The sequence below is a fragment of the Seriola aureovittata genome, chromosome 16, assembly GCF_021018895.1.
Source record: "Seriola aureovittata isolate HTS-2021-v1 ecotype China chromosome 16, ASM2101889v1, whole genome shotgun sequence".
Classification (NCBI taxonomy): Eukaryota; Metazoa; Chordata; class Actinopteri; order Carangiformes; family Carangidae; genus Seriola; species Seriola aureovittata.
This window is the reverse complement of record NC_079379.1, coordinates 1,649,413-1,670,661: the sequence shown is the minus strand read 5'-3', so window position 1 is coordinate 1,670,661 and position 21,249 is coordinate 1,649,413. Positions and strand designations below refer to the sequence as shown.

The 21,249-nt window shown below is 41.2% G+C and overlaps 1 protein-coding gene across 1 annotated transcript; it reads right to left on the bottom strand.

Annotated features, from left to right (window-relative positions):
* Nucleotides 1–3,480: 3,480 nt before the first annotated feature.
* gtf2h4 (general transcription factor IIH, polypeptide 4) lies at nt 3,481–20,662 on the bottom strand. Its single transcript, XM_056400262.1, has 14 exons — nt 20,520–20,662; nt 20,068–20,186; nt 19,877–19,981; nt 17,264–17,395; nt 16,273–16,458; nt 13,176–13,284; nt 12,152–12,220; nt 11,940–12,023; nt 10,263–10,446; nt 9,287–9,417; nt 7,283–7,330; nt 7,113–7,191; nt 5,263–5,324; nt 3,481–3,694 (listed from the first exon to the last, which is right to left on the bottom strand). Exons 1-14 carry the CDS (start codon nt 20,622–20,624, stop codon nt 3,584–3,586), a joined length of 1,524 nt encoding a protein of 507 aa, XP_056256237.1. The 5' UTR covers nt 20,625–20,662; the 3' UTR covers nt 3,481–3,583.
* Between the last annotated feature and the right edge of the window lie 587 nt (nt 20,663–21,249).

The window sequence follows — 21,249 nt, the reverse complement described above, 5'->3', positions numbered from 1 at the left end:
ACAGATTCAGATTTGCGACATGACCATGTTTTCTTTATCACCTTGTAGTGCTTTGTATTAGTGAAAGATGGACACCAGTCCTTATTCAGTTTATCAGTAGAAAGCCTCAGAGCCAGTCAACAACTGTGCAATATCCCTTATCTTCTGCTAGTTTTGCTAGATTTAATATCTAATTGTACATATTACATTATCTATTATTTAACTTTTTTTCATCTGATAGTTTCTGATAGACCCTTTTTTATTGTCCACTTTGCTGCTGTAACATTTCAAATTTCCCCAAGATGGGACTAATAAAGGAGTATCTTATCTATATTCTCATCTCATCTCATCTCATCTCATCTCATCTCATCTCATCTCATCTCATCTAACCTCCTCTGACATTTGTCTTCTGGCAATCAGAGAGGCACAATTAATTATATCGAGGAATATTATTTTCTTTAGCAGTTACTCCAAATATAAACAGGGTCTTAAACAGAGAACTGTAAATATTTATTTTCAGTTTTGACAGAGCAGAGGGCAAGTCCAGAACATGAGCAGTCAGTCTGATTTAACATGGGGCTCACTCAGGATGTAACTTGGCTTTGCACAAATCCATCTTCTTCCCACAGGCCTTTGATGAAAGATAAAGACGGGGAAACAAGACCAGCATTCATCCCGTGTACCTAACTAACCACACTCTTGCCATATGTCAGGTACAGGTGAAAGGCGACTGGACCAGCAGCCAAATGCAAACTGTCTTACTGGTAAATATCCTAAAAAATCTTTTTTATTTGTCTTTCAATTGAGTGAATGAAGCAACAACACCACAGACAGTCCCACTGTACCTGTTAAATTGGTCAGTGATTTCCAAGCACAGACTCTCTACAGTTTACACCCAGGGCCTCTCTATCAGGTGATGGCTTTACTACTATGTTGTGTCCATCAGCAGATGTATGGTTTTCTAATCCTGCTGAGTACAATGACAGCAGGTGAGACTGAAAACTCCCCACAGTATGGTTGAACTGACTTGTGCAACCACATAATAATCAACTGACCACAGCCAGATCAGCAGCGGCTGTGGTCATAAAAACTCACATCACTTCCTGCTGCTCATGCAGCAAGGGCGTAAAATGCACTGAGACCAGACTTCAGACCTCCCCTTACAGAAAAACCACATGAATTTCACATTTCACAAAATCACACGTGACCACATGTTCATGAGATTTTTGCACATGTGAAAACATGTTAAAGTCACATGTGAAATGTGTGGAACACGTGCTGGGATATTGGGGATCCTGGGGTTTTTAGATGTTTTCATGGTGTACTTTGTGAAGCCCATGTAAAGTCCCATGTGAAACCTATGGAATTACCATGTGACACCCATGTACATAGTTTGCTGTTGTTTGTTTGCATGTTTGTCAATTCATCACTTTTGGTAAAATGTTTTCCACGTGCTCTACATGTGACACGTGATCACATGTAGGAAACATGTTTTCCACGTGTCCACACATGAATTCATGTGGTTTTTCTGTAAGGGTCACTACTTTCGTTTAAGTTTTTTAATCTGTGAAAACAACCCCTGAAAGGCATGTGAAAAGAATATTTTTTCTTTCTTTGTTTCTCCCAAGAAAAAAAAAAAATCACTCGCCTTTCAGGGCTTCCACAGGTCCAGAATCTTTGAATATGTGAATATTGTTAATTCAAAAAGTTCAACTGTTGGACACGAGATGCCTCTTATTTCACTGACATGTCCATTCTCAGTGTACGGTGTGTGAGAGGCTTCAAGTTTCCATATCATTCCTTTGCATGTTTCATAATGGACCATGATTGTCTTCCAGAGTCCTGCTCGTACACACAACTGAGAAACATTTCTCCTTCAGCACAGTGTCAAACTCTGCAGTTTTCTACCTAAGTATGACACTTTCATTTCTACTACTTAAGTGTTGCATAGAATCTCTTAAAAAAGGTTTCCAGAGGCACCGTTTTTCCCCCTTTGGTCTAATGGTTTACTGACTTTAAGTGATTCCTTAAGTATAAGACTAAGAGAAGGGGAAAAGCTTAAATACTTAAGTGAACATTTTAAAGAAATCTTAAGGAGAAGACTTAAGGGTGTTTTGTGCAACTGTTTTTATTCTAAGGAAACCTTCACTCAGACTTTCAGGAGACTCTGAACGTGAGGCGTTTTGTGCAGCCAGAACCAGATGTTTGTTGAAGTCTGCTCTTTGTAAATTCACAGGAAGTCCATCTGAAGCTCCTTGTGGACTCGACCAGAAGTCTCCAGCCTCCTGGTAATGTCCCGGTTAAGTCTGAGAGTGTGGGGACTTTGGGACTTTTGGTTTCAGCTTCACTCTGTTGCTGATGTTTTTACTGTGGTTGGAGGATTCTCAGGTCAGATGCTGGACGCCTGAGCCCTGGCTGAAAAGTCTTGTTTCAATAACTTTTCATATTTCACATTAATGGTATTTGTACTGAACTGTTCAAATTTGTCATTTTTGCAGATGATACAAATTTATTTTGCTCTGGGGGAAATTTTAAAAAACTTTTGCACGGCGTTAAAAGGGAGCTGGAAATTCTCTAAACTTGGTTTGATGTCAATAAATTGTTACTTAATATTGAGAAAACTACATTTATGGTTATGAAATTACTACTAAATTCCTCAGGGTTGTGATTGATCATAAACTAACATGGAAACAAAACTGATTATATCAAAGAAAAAATGTCTATATCTAAATCAATAATAATTCTGTATTAAACCGGGGGATATACTAAAGTAAAAGACCTTGTATTTAATTTACTGCTCACTTCTACTTCCCTATATAACTTATTGTGTGGAAGTGTGTGTGTGTGTGTGTGTGTGTGTTGGGGGTGGGGGATTGACCTTTAAAACGAGTAGTTTTAATAAGGCTGGTTCCTGTGATCACACTGATCAATTTTCTGAATCCTCATGCTGGAATTTAATTATTTTGTTTAATATAAAATAATGTAAATATTGTTCAGAATTAAATCAAAGTCTCTCTGTGTATAAAAGTTTTTTTCAATTCTGTCATGAGAGGTGTTTGTAAGTTTAATGTACAAAAATATAAGATGTTTCTATTGTTGAGGTTAAATTATGGAACAATGATGATATAAATTGAAAAATGAGTCATTCGCTTTTGGTTTTCAAAAGAATGTTTTACAGTTACAGGAGTTATTTCTGATAGTTATAAGTACGAATGATTTTCTTTTCTTTTTAGTGGGTAGCTTAATTGATAAGAATTTTGTTTCAGCCTGAGCCTGTTCAATGAAACTCATGTTTGACCTTTGTGCAACAGGGTGTGCAAAGCTTCAGTACTCCTGATATCCCATGATCCCCCAGCGATCCGTTACCAGTCTTCTTCTTCACTGTTTATACAGTGTCCATGTGCACAGTAACAACAAAAAGGAATCCTCTTGTGAAAAATATCATTCCATGGCCACACTCTTGTCCTACAGCGGTCAGAATATCAAAATCCACATCCATAATTCAACATCATTTGCTTTATTTGCAGTATATAAAACAGTCATTCACTACTCAAAAAGGAAAGAAGAATGAACAGAGGTGAACGTTTTTCCTTTGTGTCGCCATTTACGTGTGAGACTTCTGTCGCTTCCAGAACCTCTTGACCTCGCTGTGTCCCTGCGGCGTCACCACCATCACCCTGTGAGCCACGTCCTGCCACACCAGACAGCCCAAACCCTGCACCACAACAACCACATTAAACAGCAGCAGATACAACATCAGCACTTCACTGACAGGGATCTCATTAAGGAGGTCCAAAGGCCTTCTAACAGGAACAGCTGGAACTGCAAAAGAGTTGATGATTATGTCATGAGGCGGGAACAGAGCAGCGGTGAGTTGGAAAGGCCAAGGAGGTGGAGGCACTGCATCATTTTCTAGAGCTTGCTGCTGAAGGCACACAACACATGGACCTGGATAATCCCTGCAGGAATTACTGTGTCATCATAACAGCGACAAGTGATAGCACATAGAAGAAGAACAGGATATACATACAAACAGAATAAATGAGGTTGGGGGGGGGGGGGGGGGGTCACTTGTTTTTATGCTCCAACACTAAAACATCCACCACAGTATGCTGAAGGAAAACTATGGTGTATTACAACCTTTTTGTAGCTGTGGTCATCAGTTCTATCAGTTCTGACAAAACACAAGTCGTTACAAATCACAGGTCCAACAGGGCAATAAATAAAAAAGACTACATATATATATATATATATATATATATATATATATACTTGTAAATGTATGTGGAAGAGGAATGAATGAAGGTTTTAACATTAAAGAGTTTTTTGTTTACATCTTAAAGCCTATTAGATTTTAATTCTAAATCCCGATTGGTGCACTGAAGTGAGTGACATCACACATTTCAATCAGACCACCAGTGACCTATGGTGTCATCCTGGAGGAGACCCCTCCCATCTAGATAGACATGTTTGATCACTCAGAACAACTTTGTATTGATCTGCAGTGACCCCTCAAACCATGGCAGCAAAAACCTGTGGGCCCACCACCCGCAGGGATAGGTGTAGGGTCGGGGTGCAATGGAAGCTGGGGGGCAGGTCGGGTCAGGGACTTGGAGCTGTTGCTGCTGGAACTTTTAGCCGTCTTGTAAAGTATATACAGTGCATATATATACAGTCAGGCTGTGCTGTGACAAAGGCCCTCTGAATGAACTAACCAGGAGGTTTGTTTAAAACCCTTTGAACAGTTTGTATTTTTGCCCTGTAAGACCGGTTGTTAGTGATGCTGCCCCATCCCATGATAAAGAAGTTACTTCCTGGTGAGTACAATGTTTTCATAACTCGTAAAACTGATGCCAGAGTTCAGAAAGTCATGGAAATAAGGAGTCCACCAAACCCAAGATCAAGAGTGCAGAATAATATATAAACACAAATGTCCATATACTTCTGGCTACACAGTGTATGTGTGATTTTAGCAAGAAAAATCCATCAATAAAAATGTGCAATTGTAGCATTAACCTGCTGTAAAGTGAAGATAAAATCTGTATAATACTGATTCTAAATTACACTGATGAGCCAGAACATTATGACCACCCCAGTCTATTATGCTGTTAGACAGCTTCTGAAGGTCCCTGTGGTTCTGGCACCAGGACGTTGTCTAATACATCCCAGAGCTCCACATGTGCTGTTGTCAGGAGATGATCAACGCTGGTCGCTTCCACTGCGAGTGGCCGTAATGTTTTGGCTCACGGGTTCATATTATTCAGTTAAGAAACAAAGTCCAACCTGAGCTCTGTCTCGCAGCACCTCGAAGTCCGCCTGGGAGAGGAACTGGTTGTAGAGCACTCCTGAAGGAGACACGGACATCAACAACGCACAGACGGCTGAGAAACATCAATACTCGTCCTCTCTATTACAACGCACAACAGCTGCGACAGCTCAGCTCCACCAGCAGAGCGAGGCCCACATCTGTCAGTCATCATCCTCAGGCAGGACCGACAGAGACGGCCTGAGGAATCAATCAGCTCACAGCAGTTTCTCTCTCTCACACACACACACACACACACACACACACACACACACACACACACACACACACACACACACACACACACACACACACACACACACACACACTCCTCTCTTCACTTAACTGACTGCACAAGGAAATATTTTCTATAATTTCCACAGCACTAATTCAATCACTACAACAGCAGCGTCATGCCACACTCATCACTCTGCTGAGAACACTGTCTCTTTTTAATTTGGATACTAATTAGTCGCCTCCACGTGCTGTGTTTTTCATCACTGCATTGCTGCTGTCAGTCAAACTTCACACGTCCTGCACATGCTTCGCATTTTGGGCTCTGTTCTATCATTCATAAGCTCGCAGTCCAATAAACCAATCACAGCGCCATCTGACGTTCCCTTAAAAGCCGGGCGCGCTGCACCTTGGTGGATTGTTATTATAATGGTGGAGTTACTTCCTGTTTGTGGTCAGTTTATCACATATTGTGACTGACCAGACTGCGTCCAGTCCTGACACAAGCAGCAGCTCTGTGACTCAACGCTCTGCTCACAGCTCTTGAAGTAACGGAACAAATCACAACAAATATTTGTTGTGATATAATGAGAGGTGTGCATGGCTGCACGGCTGCACGGCTGCACGGCTGCACGGCTGCACGGCTACACGGCTGCATGGCTGCACGGCTGCACGGCTACACGGCTGCATGGCTGCACGGCTGCACGGCTACACGGCTGCACGGCTGCACGGCTGCACGGCTGCATGGCTGCACGGCTGCACGGCTGCGGCTGCACGGCTGCACGGCTGCATGGCTGCACGGCTGCACGGCTACACGGCTGCATGGCTGCGGCTACACGGCTGCATGGCTGCGGCTACACGGCTACACGGCTGCACGGCTGCACGGCTGCATGGCTGCGGCTACACGGCTACACGGCTACACGGCTACACGGCTGCATGGCTGCGGCTGCACGGCTGCATGGCTGCACGGCTGCATGGCTGCGGCTGCACGGCTGCACGGCTGCACGGCTACACGGCTACATGGCTGCAAGGCTGCGTGGCGGCTGTGGAACGTCTTGGTTTTCATTTTGGCGCACGTGTTAACAGGTCATGTTAACAGAGCGACACACTGCAGCTGTGTGACACGCTTGTCTCACGCCTGCGTCATGTGATGTAGAGATTCGCGTCTCGCCTATTTTTCACATGATGCTAGCAGAAACACAGAGAAAAGAGCTGCTGATGTCATAGTGACATCATAGCAGCAACATCCCATAAAACTGATTCCTTCCACTATAGTGTCTATGGCTAGGCTGAATCTGAATCTGAATATGACACAGTCATTTTGTATTTTTAACCATTTCAGCAGCTGCATGTGGAGACAGAGACGTTTTAGTGAGGCACAGCAGAGAGGTGAGTACGACACGACTCTGGTGTCGTAGTGATGAAGAGTTGGTATTGACAGAAAATTAGACCAGGAGCAGCACAAAAAAACACATGATACTAAAATATGATTAAATATTAGAAAATAAAGGACCTGTTCCCCAGGGTTACACACACACACACACACATACACACACACACACACACACACACAGAGAAAAACAAACATACTGACCCTCTGTGAACTGCAGCCGATCTCTCTCCAGCTCCCACAGTCTGATCTGATCGGTTATGGTTGGAGGCAGCACTGGGGTCTGGAGACGAGATGGAGGATGAAGACACAGGAGGAGAAACCAGTGATGATTAATACAGCCGAGTGCGGCGGGACAGGTGGGTGTGATGTACCTGTTTGTGCATGACGGAGTGAGCTCTGGTCCTTAGAAAGTGGATAATCTGTAGAGGGTAGAAAAAAACAAAACAAAACACTTGTTACTTTATATTAAACGTTTCAAAGAAAAACCGATCCACACGAACATCTTCCTCGTGTGCACTCGTTTTTAACACACGTGTTGCTGGGACCTACATCAGTGCCAGCAGATTAAAAATCAAGCATGATTTATTATCTTTTGGTCAGATCTTAAGAAAAGCTTGTGTAAATACTGTACAAGACTGAGATATGTTTCTGATTTACTGGAATTAGCCTACATCTTTACCAGTGTAATGATTTTAAGATCCTTTTATTGGTTTTTTTAAGCCCTTTTAACGGATCTGCTTTTATCCTATGAACCTTCTGGAACCCTCAGGTCTTCTGGTCGTGGTCTTTTAATTAAACCAAGAGTCAGGTCTTTTTATTGCTGTGGTCCATGTCTGTGGATCAGCCTCCCTGAAGATCTGAGGGCAGCAGAAAGTGTTGATATTTTTAAAAGCAAACTCAAGATCTACCTTTTTAATCTGTTGTTTTATTGAATTTTATTGATTTATCTTTTTCTATTTGTTTATATATTTGAAGCTGTTTTACTGTTTTATCCTTTTCTGGATTCTTGTCCTTTTAATACCTCACTTTTATTCCTGGCTATTTATTTTATTTCTACTTTTATTTCTGGTTTTACTCACTTTAATACATCTCCTCTGTTTTCGTATCTTATTATTTTATCTTGATCATCCGTCGTTATCTTTGCTTTTCAGTCATCAGCGTTTCCTCACTTCCTCTTATTATTATCTTATTCTTATTGTTTTTATTTATTACTTCATCATTTATTGTTCTGTGTGAAATGGTTGCGTGTGTGTGTGTGTGTGTGTTAGGGTGGGGTTTGTTTTACTTTTATTCTGTAAAGCACTTTGTGTTACATCGTTTATATGAAAAGTGCTGTACAAATAAAGTCTGACTAATTGATTAATTACTGACTCACTAAATTCTCGTCACTATAATCATGACTCTGAAGGACGTACCTGATGATGAAGGTCTGTGGACCTAAGACACTGTAGATAAATGAGTATACCTCTCTGCATCCATGATGCTGGGTGAACATTGAGGTAATCACTACTGGCCCTGACACAGATAGTACTTACACCCAGAAGCACCTGGGCTCCCTGAATAAAGCAACATGTTTTTCTTTGTAGAAAAAAACAAGAAAAAAAGAAATTGTCTGTGAAAACGTGAACGTCCTGAGAGGAAAGTGGAAAATATATTTTTGAGTTCAGTATTTAGTATTAGTAAATTAGTATTGTTCTCACTTGCCCTTCAGGACTTCTGTAAACTCACCCCCAATGTTGAAAATGATATTTTGCAATAAAAACAGAAAAACATCCAAAATATGCTGCTAAAATATTCAAAAATGGAACAAATATTTCGAGTCCCATTCACTAAATTCTAAGGCGTTCACGCAGATGAAAGAAGAAAGAACATATCGCACGTGTTTATAAAAGGTTAATGAAGATGAAAGCTTGTTCTCTGATTCATCCTTCCGCTTATTTCGTTCTGTATTATAGTTTGATCTATCCATATATCAGTTATTGTGATATTGTTGTCCTTCACACCTCAATCAGATCATTTTGATCTAAAAAAGGTTTTAAGAATGATTTCAAACTCCACTAGTCAAGAGCCATCTGCACCTTTTTTCTTTAGGAAATGTTATTCTGCAAGTTCTCTTCTAACGTGAGTCATACTTCCAATCATCTTTTTGTTTTCTTTTTTTTTTTTAAATGACATTTAGAGTTCTTCATCTCTCGGATTCACTCAGTACAACTGAAGTCGTCATCTCCTTTAATAACTTTCAGTCAAGCTGAGCTCAGTAATACAGTCAGACGTGTTTTCATATGTGTCATAAAAATAATGCCACAGTTTTCATAAGAAAGGTATAGATATGTATTAGCGGACATGGGACAGGTGTGTGTGCAGTGGTTGAGTACCTGCTGTGCAGTGATGCCGTTGGCGATGGCCTGTTGCACTGACTCCCTCGTTACCTGAGCAACCACCACGTTGGGAAAACGATACAGCATTTCACTGAAGAGAGCCACCAGAGCGATCTGAAGTTCTGAGTCTACACACACACACACACACACACACACACACACACACACACACACACACACACACACACACACACACACACACACACACACACACACACACACACACAATCACGTGATCTGAAACGTGAGATAAACTACAAGAACTGCCTCCAACAAATCAAGCTGCAGTTTACATCCATGTTTGTATGTAGTGAAGGAATTTATTAAACTTTATTCAGTTACGACGGGAACACACTGCCTGCGGTGTGTGAGCGAGGCGGCTGACGTCGTTGATCAGCTGCAGAGACTCACATGTGTGTGTGTGTGTGTGTTCACACCTGCTGTGTCTCTGCTGCTGCAGCTCTGTCTCTCTACATAGAGCTTACAGGTTACTGGAATGTTAATAAATGAATTTCTGATTTATTATTTACTTAAAACATCACTAAAATGTCTCTGTCTCACATGGAGGCTCGGACACTGACGGGAGCAGCGACCTGTGGATGAGCCGTGACAGATCTGTTTTACCAGCGGCTAGCAGCTCACTCTGTGTGTGTGCTCTGTAAGTGCAGGTGATGACATCACTCTTTGTAGTTGTGTGCGTCCTCAGTCCGAGCAGAAAGACAAATCGGCTTTTATTAGCAGGTTTACCTGTGTTTAAAAAACCTGCTTGTACCTGATAATGTTGGTGGAAAAAGGGAATTGGTGTGCAGCTGTGCAGTCTTGTGTTTCTGATGACAGGAGTGAACCACAGACAGCTGGTGTGAGTCTGCCAGCCCGTCAACAATGGTCTCATACGAGCAGGGACTGGAACATTATGTAAAATGTATTATCAGTGTTAACATGCAACACAAAAAGCTTCAGTGTTCAGACATACTTGTGTAGGCATAGATGCGATAATTGGTTTCCACCACAATGAAGCCAGCATCTCCAGTACTAGGAGTGGAAGCCAAGTTGGAGGAGGATGAGGAGGAGGAGGATGAGGAGGAGGGGGAGCTGGTGGTGACCCCCGCTGCCAGAGTGATGGCCAGCCTGGTGGGGTAGTACCGCCTCGACTTCCTCTGTTGACGAAAAACAGAAGTATTACGGGAAACTAATATATTATCTCTCCATTCAGTGTAGCTAAGCTGATGTCAGCCATTCTAATTGTTAAATTCAGTCTCATACACACACTTTTGACCTATTAGTGCCAAAATCCACCAGAGAGATTAGTTTAATGTAAAATGCGTATTGTATAACACTTGCAAATTTAGAAGGGAGGGGCCATATATCTTAATATTATAACATATTGGTAGCATAAAGCACTGAATCAACTCTAGATAACTTAAATGCCTGATGATATACAAGAAGACAGATTGGAATAGTGCTTACCGACAGAAAAGACTTAAATTACTTCAATACAAGTGGCTAATGAGCATGTACATAACTCCAGTCAAGCTCCATCATGTCTGCTAATATTCCAGATGTTTGTACTGAATGATTGGAAGAGAAAGGTTCTGTACTTCATTGTCTGTGGGAGTGTCCAAAGACGTTACAGGATGTTCGTCAGAGATGTTTAATATCAAAATGGAATATATCTGAAGGACTTTATACAAACATCAAACCAGGCTCAACTTGAAGCCAGGAGAGCCACTGGACTGTGTTGGTGCGGATGATCCATCATTGAGAATGAGGATAAAAGGAGCTTCAACTCTGGAAGCCGAACATGAATATCATAAAAGACAGAAATGTACGCCTGAGCTGAGAGGAAACTGTGAACAATTACAGGGAAATGTTTTAGTTTTATTTGTATTCGATCTGATATTAGTGCAAGTTGAGTTTTTACGGTCAGTACACTGTCCCGCATGAAATAATCCAAACCAGGACTAGTAACAAGATGAATCCCTCAAAAGTATATTTAAAAAAAACTCTGTTATGCACATAACACGCACGGTTAAAGCTAGATTATTTTCATTTGGATCACAACACAAACCAAACTGAACATCCGGCGCCGAACAGCACGGCAAAGATACGTGCACCGTTACACCCCGGGTTTTTTTTAACCTTAACGCAAAAGATCACACAAACACAAAACGTAAAAATATATCACATTTTTTTCAGAAAAGCCGCAATAAAATCAGCAATATTCCCAAAAAACCTTGTGTATGTACAGAGACAGTTAAAGGGTCATTCCACCAAAGATGAGCTCACTCAGCCTGTGACCTGAAGAGCTCTCAGGTCTGAGTCATAGTGATGTCATCGGGATTAATCCCAGCATGAAGGAACCTATGTTACAAAGGTGTGGATCTCAGGATGGATCTCATGAAGATCAACTATCAAACTTGTGACTCATACCAGGAACTAAAAGTCACCACATCTTTGCCTGTGCTGCTTCCGTACTGCTTCTACTTTTTTAAAACACGTTCTAGAGGTGAATGTGTATCTAGCAGGACTGCAAGTACAGTTTGGTTTATACCATCGCTGTGTTGCTACTGGAGTCACCCATCGTCTCTTCTCATGTGAAGGAGACGATGGGGGAGAGGTGCTGACAGTATTTTTTTCCTCAGTGCCTCACCTTCCTCTGGAAGACCAGTCCAAACTCCCGCAGGTGCTGCAGGAAGGTGAGTAATGATTCGCTCATGCCCTCCACCGAGTAATCCTGAGGCACACAGGTAACACATGGTCAATAACAACAAAGAAACTTAAACTAAACAGGATTCTTTACCCCCCCCCCCCCAACTGCATTATGATATTGGATCAAATAGATGCAAACTGCTGTGCACTCACTCTGCCCAGAGTCGAGAAGCTGAGCTGGAATAAGAATGACAGGATCTCCACCAGGTCCATCCCTCTGGACTGTAAAAGACAAAGTAGGAAATATACATAAAATAAGTAAATATTCTCAAATAAAAGCAGGTACTGAAATAAATAGAAAACGTTGCTGGGGAGAGGGAAGTCTGGACTACTTTGCTTAAGCTGCTGTCACCACGACCTGACCTCGGATAAACGGAGGAAAATGGATGGATTATTCATTTGAAAATCTTATTATTTCATGATTTCTTTTTTACGGTGGCCGTTCTGTGTTGAGTTTGCATGTTCTCAATAGGTGTGAATGGTTGTCTGTCTCTGTGTCGGCCACTGATAGACTGGCGAGGGTGTACCGCGCCTCTGGGATTGGCTCCAGCCCCTTCAGGTTGGTTAAAAAAAAAAAAAAACTTTAATTCCCTCCTTAATGGAAATCCTGGCTCTGGTTGCTAGGCAACTGTCAACTAAAATGATGGGTGAATGAACACCTTTGTACCAACTCAAAAATGTGTAATTATGTTCATGATTAACGCTTAATAATGATGATTATTATTAGCGTTATTTAAAGTTATTAGGTTATTAGTTATTAGGCCGGTTTCATTTTTTATTCATGTGGAACACTGAGCTATTCAGAGCTGACAGAACCAGAATCCACCAACCAAGTTACAGGAATATGGTCACAGCCTTACAGTGCTGAATAATGGCCAGAAGTGTTTGTGCAGAGCGTTATGATGTCACAGTGAAGTTGGCCCTGACCCTGATTCTTTTCCACAAACTGGACATTGATCAGTGTTTACACACGACCTTAAGAAGAGTCTGCAGGTTTTTCTTCCAGTCAGTCTCTGCATCAGTCCACGTCGCTGACTCCAGCTCTCACAGCTTAAAGCAGCTAATCAGAGTAATGACTGATGAATGGTTATAGACACTCTGGAGTCTGGTAGATGGATGATAATCTTCAGCTTGTTTAAACCTCATCAGGTGAAAGCAACAGGCGAGACACAGGTACCTGAGCAGTTTTGAGGTACTGCAGGGTGAAGTACCACAGCTGAGAGGCTGTGTCCAGTAGGAGGAACTGGAAACCGGCTGAGGTGATGTAGGGCGCTTCTCCTGCCTCACTGACAAACAGAGCAGATGACAGGACAACATGAGGTACAGTACAAAGGTTCTCTGTCACTTCTATGTCACTAACACAACAACAAGTTCTCTCATTCTTCTCTTGTAAACGGATCATCAGCTGGTGAGGAATCACATTTAAAACCCTTTTGCAGAGTTCTTATGTTCACATATATATATATATATATATATATATATATATATATAATTTGGTTATTAACACTTTATAAATAAACAATAATAAACAAGAATTGTGACCAACATATGTGCAGCTGGGTGCAATAGTCTGCATCCCCTTAGACCCTGGGTGAAATCTACCTCTATTGTACAGTTCCATAATCATTTAAATATGTTTCCCCTCTGAGGAGCTTTTATGGTAAGAACTCAATGTTAAAATAGCCGAGGCCAAGTCCAAATGTATCTTAAACAGTAAGATCAAAAGTTTACATACTCTTTGATAAACTCTCTGGGTAATTAACTTTGATATTTAAAATCATGTATCTTATCTTAAAAAAAATCAGTTAGCATTTAATGTTTGATGAGCGGCACCAGGTATGTTCAATACAGTGCTGCAGGGATGATTTATTTTTGTAGTCCAACCCTGAAGTCAGTGTCACCCTTGTTCCCTCCACAAAAAGCCAATGGGATTTTTCCATTGGCTTTTGGATTATTAGAGAAAATAAACAACAGTTTCTGATCCTGACAGGTTTAGTTCAGCAGGATCATCTTCACTAATGAACATCACTTCATGATGTTTGAAGCCTAAATACATTCAGCAGAAATAAAAAGCTAATGCTAGGCTATAAACCAACGACACCACGGTCACATGACTTCAACACCACGGTCACATGACTTCAACGTCACCACCATTAAACTTCAGCTTGTAGTTTGATTTAGCTCAGACCTCTTCTACAGAGTTAGTGACAGTTTGTATAAACACAACGAGGCTGTAAAGGTGGACTGGTGAGTTGATCAGTTTTCAAGTTCAATGTGATGAAGTTTAACATCCCTGACAACCTCTGTAGTCTCATTTAGACACTTGTTAGCAACCAGCCTTTTTTTATCAGATGTAAAAGCTTGAAGAAATCAGGACTGGAATATTTACTGATGTATTTTATGTTGTAGAATAAAACGTGAAAATGTCTTGAACTTGTGTTTTAACCACAGACCTTATTTCAGCCATCTAACCAAAAACACATTCAAACTATATTTACCACCTTGTGGTTGTACACCTCTGCCGTCACAATCGCTCTGTGTTTCTGGAGAACATTAAGATGTCACAGTGAAGTTGAACTTCGACAATTTAGATATATTTTATATCTCATCTCTTTATTCTATCCTAACTGACATTGGAACTAAATTGTGTCATTCTTAGTGTATGAATTTGTTATGGCCAACCGCATGTTCTGTGAGGAAACAGTGACCTTGACCAAATTTGATGAAATTATATATATAGATATGGCGTTTACAAGAACTGGACGGACGGATGTAGAGACGGGCTAATGACCTGAAAACATAATGCCTCTGGACCTGGCTGTCACTCACGCCGAGGCATAAACCCAGAGGCTTCAGGACGAGGGAACCAGAGGTGCTACAATGCTACTTATTTCCAGGTTTAAGGACTCAGTCCTGCAGCACTCTATTAGGCCTGCATCTTATATTTGCAACTGGGTAGATCTCCAACAACAAGAAGGGAAACAGCTGTCAGAGGACCTCAAAATGAAACTGGCAAACTTTCATTAAGCTGGGGAGGGATACAAAAATACTTCAAAGCATTTAAAGATATCAGCACCGACTGTGAGGACCATAATCCAGAACTGGAAGAAACATGGACACACTAAGACTCTACCAAGGAGCAAAAATGTTCAAAGTAAAAAGACTTAAAGAGCGGCAAGGAAACTTGCTCAAGAGCTTGGTAGGAATCCAGAGCAAACAGCAGGGAACCCGAAAAAGCCAAATGTATGGTGGCCCTGAGAGCTCAAAGCACTGCAACTTCAGAAAACACATGGAAATGGACAAAAGACAAACTACATGAGTGCGTTCCAGCGGGGTTCATCACTTTTTAGCGTCCCCTGGAAACACTCATGTTGCGTTGTCAGCATTTGCAGCTCATGTGTTGTCACAGATGGCCTTCAGGGCCACCGTACAAATGGAATAAAAGTCAACATCCACAGTCAGAGGCAGTCTGCATGAGTCTGAAATGTTTGGGAGAAAAGCAGGCAGGCAGCCATTGCTCACCTCTAAACACAAGGCAGCAGACTCGGAGGACGCTAAAGAGTTTCGGAACAAGATTACGTGCTCTGATGAGACCGACGTCAAATTATTTGGTCATAATTTGAACAGGTACATGTGGCGAGAAAAAAAACTCTGCCTATTCCCACAGTCCGACACGGCGGCAGCTCGCTGATGTGTCGGAGGTGTATGTCTGCATCAGGCTGTGAAGCTCTGCATAACGTGGAAGGAAGTATGGACGCAACCCGACATCAACAGATTTTAAAGCAAAGCCTCCTCCCGCCAGTCGAAGAGCTCAAAATGAAAAGGCTGCGGATCCTTCAACAACACAACGACCCAAAGCACAGAGCAGAGTCAACTCAGGAATGGTTTTAACAGAATAAGGTGAGAGTTGTGCCATGACCTTCCAGTCTCCTAGCCTCCAAATGACACCAGAGAGGGTAACAAGCTGCTGAGAGGGAACCCAAAGAGGTTGGAGGAGGTTATAAAGGCAAAGGCAGGACATACAAAGTATTAGAGAAAATTTCATAAAGAAGGATGCAAACGTTTGGACTGATATAATTTTCATTATTTCACTATCGCTTTCTTTTCATACACTCTTTGAACATTTTTGTTACTTTTAATAATGAAGGAACACGTGTACCGACTGAATGTGTATCAAATATCGTATTGATGAAAATGATTGTTATTTCAAAGGGGATGCAAATTTTTACAGTGTAGAAATAATCATTAGTAGTAGCTGTATTAGTAGTGTGTACCTTTTCATGAGGCCTGCTTGAACCAGCAGCTGAGCCAGGTCCTGGCTGACAGCGGCACTGGGAGAACCCACCATGAAATGCAGAATGACCTCCCAGCGCTCCATGGCGTAGCGGTCGAGACTCTCGATGTCCCGTGCGTGGCGGTCGGGACCCAGAGTGCTGCCCTCGTCGGCCCACGCCCGGCCCCTGTGTGTCGACACAGCAGTGAAACAACAGGTGATAGTCGTAGCTGCAGTTCTGCATTTCCATCTCACATTTGTCTCGTTGGCACAAAAATAAAACATTTGAAATTAAATTTGGAGATGATAAAAGTTGGTTTACATTATAGGAGTGAGATTAGGAGTGACATTTTTTATATGTACATAGAGTATATTAACAATATCTATGTGATGCATTTTTATATGATATGTTGCGACCATATATGTTAACAGCATATATCTAATTTATATATATAAGATTATTAAAACAACATACATCAATTTTAAAAATGTCTATATTCACATTGTGGGAAAGTGTTCTCAGACAGAATATCAACAAATACTGACAGGCTGAGGGATGGATATCTATGTAACATATGTCTACATAACAAGTATACATACATATTTGCATGGGCTACACATAGTGTATATGTTAGTGTATGAAAATTGTTCCAATTTGTAATAGGTTTCATATATAATTTTTTTACATGTTTTTATTCTATATTTCCATATGTCATATATGGAAATTCTATTAAACAGCATATATTTTATTTGCATATGGGTAAGAAGCAAGTTAAGCCAAGCATTAGCAGGTGTGTTTGTATAAGCATTAAACCATTTAACCTTGTACTACAAACTAAACTAAATGTCCTCTGTCACAGATTTGAGTGCACAATACCTGATGTATTTATTTTTTAATGTTTTGTGAAATGCACAGTTTGTGAAAAGAGAGTGAGAGAGAAGACTGCTGCTGCCCTATGATTAAACAGTGTGTTGGAGGGGAGGGGACGTACCCGCCGAGCAGGGCTATCCTCAGGTTGTCTTTGAACACTGGGTTTAAAATGTATCCCTGCAGGCCGCCCTGCAGCTGCTGACTGTGCCAGAGGCGGAGTCCCGCCAACACTGAGACACATTCATCATGATCCCTGCAGGTAGGAGCCACAGACAAAAAAAACAAACAAGTTACTGAACTGGTTATCACTCTGAAATGTGAAGTCCGCTGTTTTTCTCCTGCTGAATAGACGATAAAAGAGCTGCTGCCCCCCCGAAGGAATTTCATTTACTGTTTCACTTTCACCTTAATGATGTTCAAGAGGGGTTTTCACCCTTCAAGAATACAATTCTGGTGATGACGCTATCTCACACATAGACAGAGTCCATCATTACACCTGACAGACCGATCGTGGCTCGGGACCAGGCAACAGTATGTAGGATTCAGTGCAGCCAAACAAACAGAGGGGGGCACTGACTTGATGATCCAGCGTTAAGCCATTCAACAAACACAACTTCCAGCTAATATTATCAAGTCAACTGAAGCCAGGCTTCAAGAGTAAGAGTAAGGTAACCACACACTAGTCAACATCAGCAGTATCAATTGTGCTCTACTGTTTGTACCAAAGTAGTGTAACCATGGCTTCAAAACCTCTGGCCACTGAAGCAAGTCAATGAGCAGGGCCTTGCTCTTCACACACTCAATTACCACTTTATTAGGCACACCCAAGTAAAACTGCTGCAGTCAAATACAACCGCCCCACAATGATCCTACCTTAATGACACTTCTAATACTCAGTGTTTGTCAAAACTGCTTTAGAGAGCTGTTGATTTAACTTTAAGGTCATGTGGACTCTGTAGTTTGAAGTGCTGTGTTTTACTGAAAAGTGTTGCCCTCACTGATATTAAGTATGATGTGATGGACTAAATATTAGAAACACCTCTCAGTATGACACAACACAATTCAACAGCAGCACAAACCGCAACCTCAAAAATGGTCATAAATGTGAATCAGTGCCTCTCTAAAAGCTCCCCATAACCTTCCTGAGGGTCGAAATTATTGCAGACTTGTTGTATTAAGCCTGCATTAGTTTGAGCTAGGTGTACCTAACAAACCGGCAACTGAGTTTACTTGGATGTATGAGTTCGGTTAGTAAGTCACAGGGACATGTCCTTAAGCTCAAACCTGCAAAAAATCCTGTTCTTCAGTGAAGGATGAAAAATGTTGATTTAATTATGATTTCGGATGAGAAAGTAAGTATCACAATTTGGTTTTCACAATAACGAGTTAGAAACATGTGAGAATATACAAGGAATAAAATAGGTAAACTTCAAAGAAGAACCAATCTGAAGTTAATCTGCGATGCAATAAACAAAAATAAAACATTTAATTATTAACTATGACATTATGATGGGTATTTGAAAATATAAAAACTTTTTAAAAATGGAATAAGTTTATAAATCATACATGTTTCAATAGCAAACAGGAGGTAACAGTAAGCTTTTAAACAATACAGCAACAACAACTTTGCGCACTTTGAGTAGAACCCTCCCCAGTGGTGCGCACAACTGCACAGTCTAATCATCTCTCATAATAAGAGTGTGGAGACAGAGGAAACACAGTGTAGAATGCAGTGAAATAAATAACAATGCAGGAACACATTATTTAAAAAAACAGTGCACTTTAAATAACACTGTCAAAATTTAACAATTGAATCCTTTAATTGTATTTTTTTTTTTTTAACTAAATAAGATGGATTAACATGATCATTCTGTGTTAGCCTGGAACAGAATAGGACAAAGGGACATGGGATTGTCATAATGCAGGATTATTGCATTAATGTGATAAAGCATGTTGGTCTGTCAGGAACTGAATTCACTGGATCAACCGAGGACAAACAGACTGTATTGAATGTGAATCATTCATGTTAAGGCTAATGTGTGATTCGTCAGTGCTGGCACTGATACTGCTCTGGTGTATTACGTCAGAGCATCCTTACACTGAATACTTTAGACTGAACTTTTTGGTTTTTCTAACAGCTGTCAGATTTAGTCACAGATGGATGCTGACATGAAAACAATTCCATAGACGTCCACACAGTAAGGCATACAGATTTAAATCTGGGCAAAGAGAGGGCACTGATATCAGACTGGTTCTCTGTATCAGCGGACACCCTGAGTTGTGGTAATGTAATCTGGATCAGGGAGGAAAAGCTGGATCTGGGATGACTTGTTACGGTATGAATGACGGAAACCTGTCAGGTTTGGGCAGCAGGAGCGATGCTGACACATAACACATTCATTACAGAGAACTAATGTGGATGTAAATAATAATCACCAGAGGCCATCTTGCTGGGATCACACCAGCCACAACATCTGTCAACAGTCAACATGTTGACATGCCAACCAACCCCTGTGTGTCTGTGTGTGTGTGTGTGTTTGTGTGTCAAACATCTGCCAAAGTGCTCAAAACCACCTCTGTGGTAGTTCCTGTTACAATAGGTGTCTCTAGGGCCACATTTTGCCATGGCACACACCAGCCACATGCTGGCAAGTCTGCTAATAAATAAACTAACTGAGTGTCAGTGGGGAACCAAAGTCAGTGTAATGAAGGCATGACGAGTTAAGTGACTCACTTCTGACTGTCTTTTTTCACCCACAATGCCACTGCTGCCTGGGGCAGGGGCTGATCCAGGAACAGCATACGCATCACATAATTCTTGGCCAGAGAAGGGAGTTCCCTGTAGAAGATCAAACAACAATATAAAATAAAACTGTGCATCACAATCCTATCATGTGTCATACGTCATAACCACAGCCATCATACCTGTAGACAGCCAGACATGTTGCTGGATGGTTGTAGAGTTTGTCCAGTATGTCAGGACTCAGCTCTCTCAGGTATTCATGCAAATTCTTACACTGCAGCTGGACACGCAGCTTCATTATCTACCAAAATAAAGAACCATGTCATTAGATGCTGTAACGTGCGGCCCCCCCTGATGACGTCGTTCATACTCACGAGAGCAGAACGTCGCACCAAATCCCCTTTAAAAATCTAGCAAGCTATTGTTGCTTTGGTCATTTCCAAACAACCGTAGTGAACTTATTATATCCGACTAATGATTTTTTATTCTTTGGATCAACCCTTTCCTTCGGCATACATATATATTCAACGTTTAGCTTTTATTTTGAGTGTGTTCCGAAATGTTATGTGAAATGTTATGTGTTCAGGGAGTCATTGACAACAAAGAAAGTACCGAGGACAGAGGTGTTATTTACCGTGAGGGTTGATTTGAAATATCGAGGAATTCCCGGTTTTGAAATTAGTCTATAGTAGAATATAACTGCATTGTTGACATCATGTAGTTCTGTTTCGCTAAGCATCCATGTTTCCGGCACAGTGAACGTTCCAGATCATGTGACCTTAATGCGAACGTCCTTATTGGTCCTTATACTCTTCAGCTATTTTCAATGGTGATCGTTGAACAGCTTTGAGGGCGCAGTACCGCCACCTGCTGTCCAGAGTGTAGACTGGGACTACAGGACCATTCATCATTTCAGACTTCATTACATTTGAAATGTAAATACATCAGAAGTACACACACAAAAAAACAGCAGTTGAATAAACTAAATTTGAATATGAACATGTACAAGTAATAAATCCTATCTTCTAACATGGTTATTGCTGTAAGGACATCATGACTGAGGTAAACACAGCACCTAGGCCACGTTGAATCAGATGTGTTTGTAAGCATTCTTCCCTCTCTCTCGCTCTCTTCCTCTCTCTCTTCCCATAAGGCAACAAGGTTCCATTCTCCTTTGGGGGCTTATGTGAAGGCTTATGCAGCCTTTGCATGGCGGAGGTCACAGTAAAGAAGTAAACTTTGTTGAGGACACACATAGGGGTAAGTGAACATGTATGGTATTTGCAAGTGCATTACATCCACCAAGTTTGGTCCATTTCCTCCTTCTCCTGTATATCTTCAAAATTAATGAAGTAGATACAGAC

What these genes read in the sequence shown, in the direction of transcription:
- gtf2h4 (XM_056400262.1), bottom strand. Translation starts at nt 20,624, where the DNA reads ATGCTTAGCGAAACAGAACTACATGATGTCAACAATGCAGTTATATTC. An exon ending in AGTACCTCAAAACTGCTCAG is followed by an intron (nt 12,221 to 13,175) that starts GTACCTGTGTCT and finishes TGTCTTTTACAG; the next exon opens with TCCAGAGGGATGGACCTGGT. An exon ending in TCGGCTGCAGTTCACAGAGG is followed by an intron (nt 5,325 to 7,112) that starts GTCAGTATGTTT and finishes TGTCTCCTTCAG; the next exon opens with GAGTGCTCTACAACCAGTTC.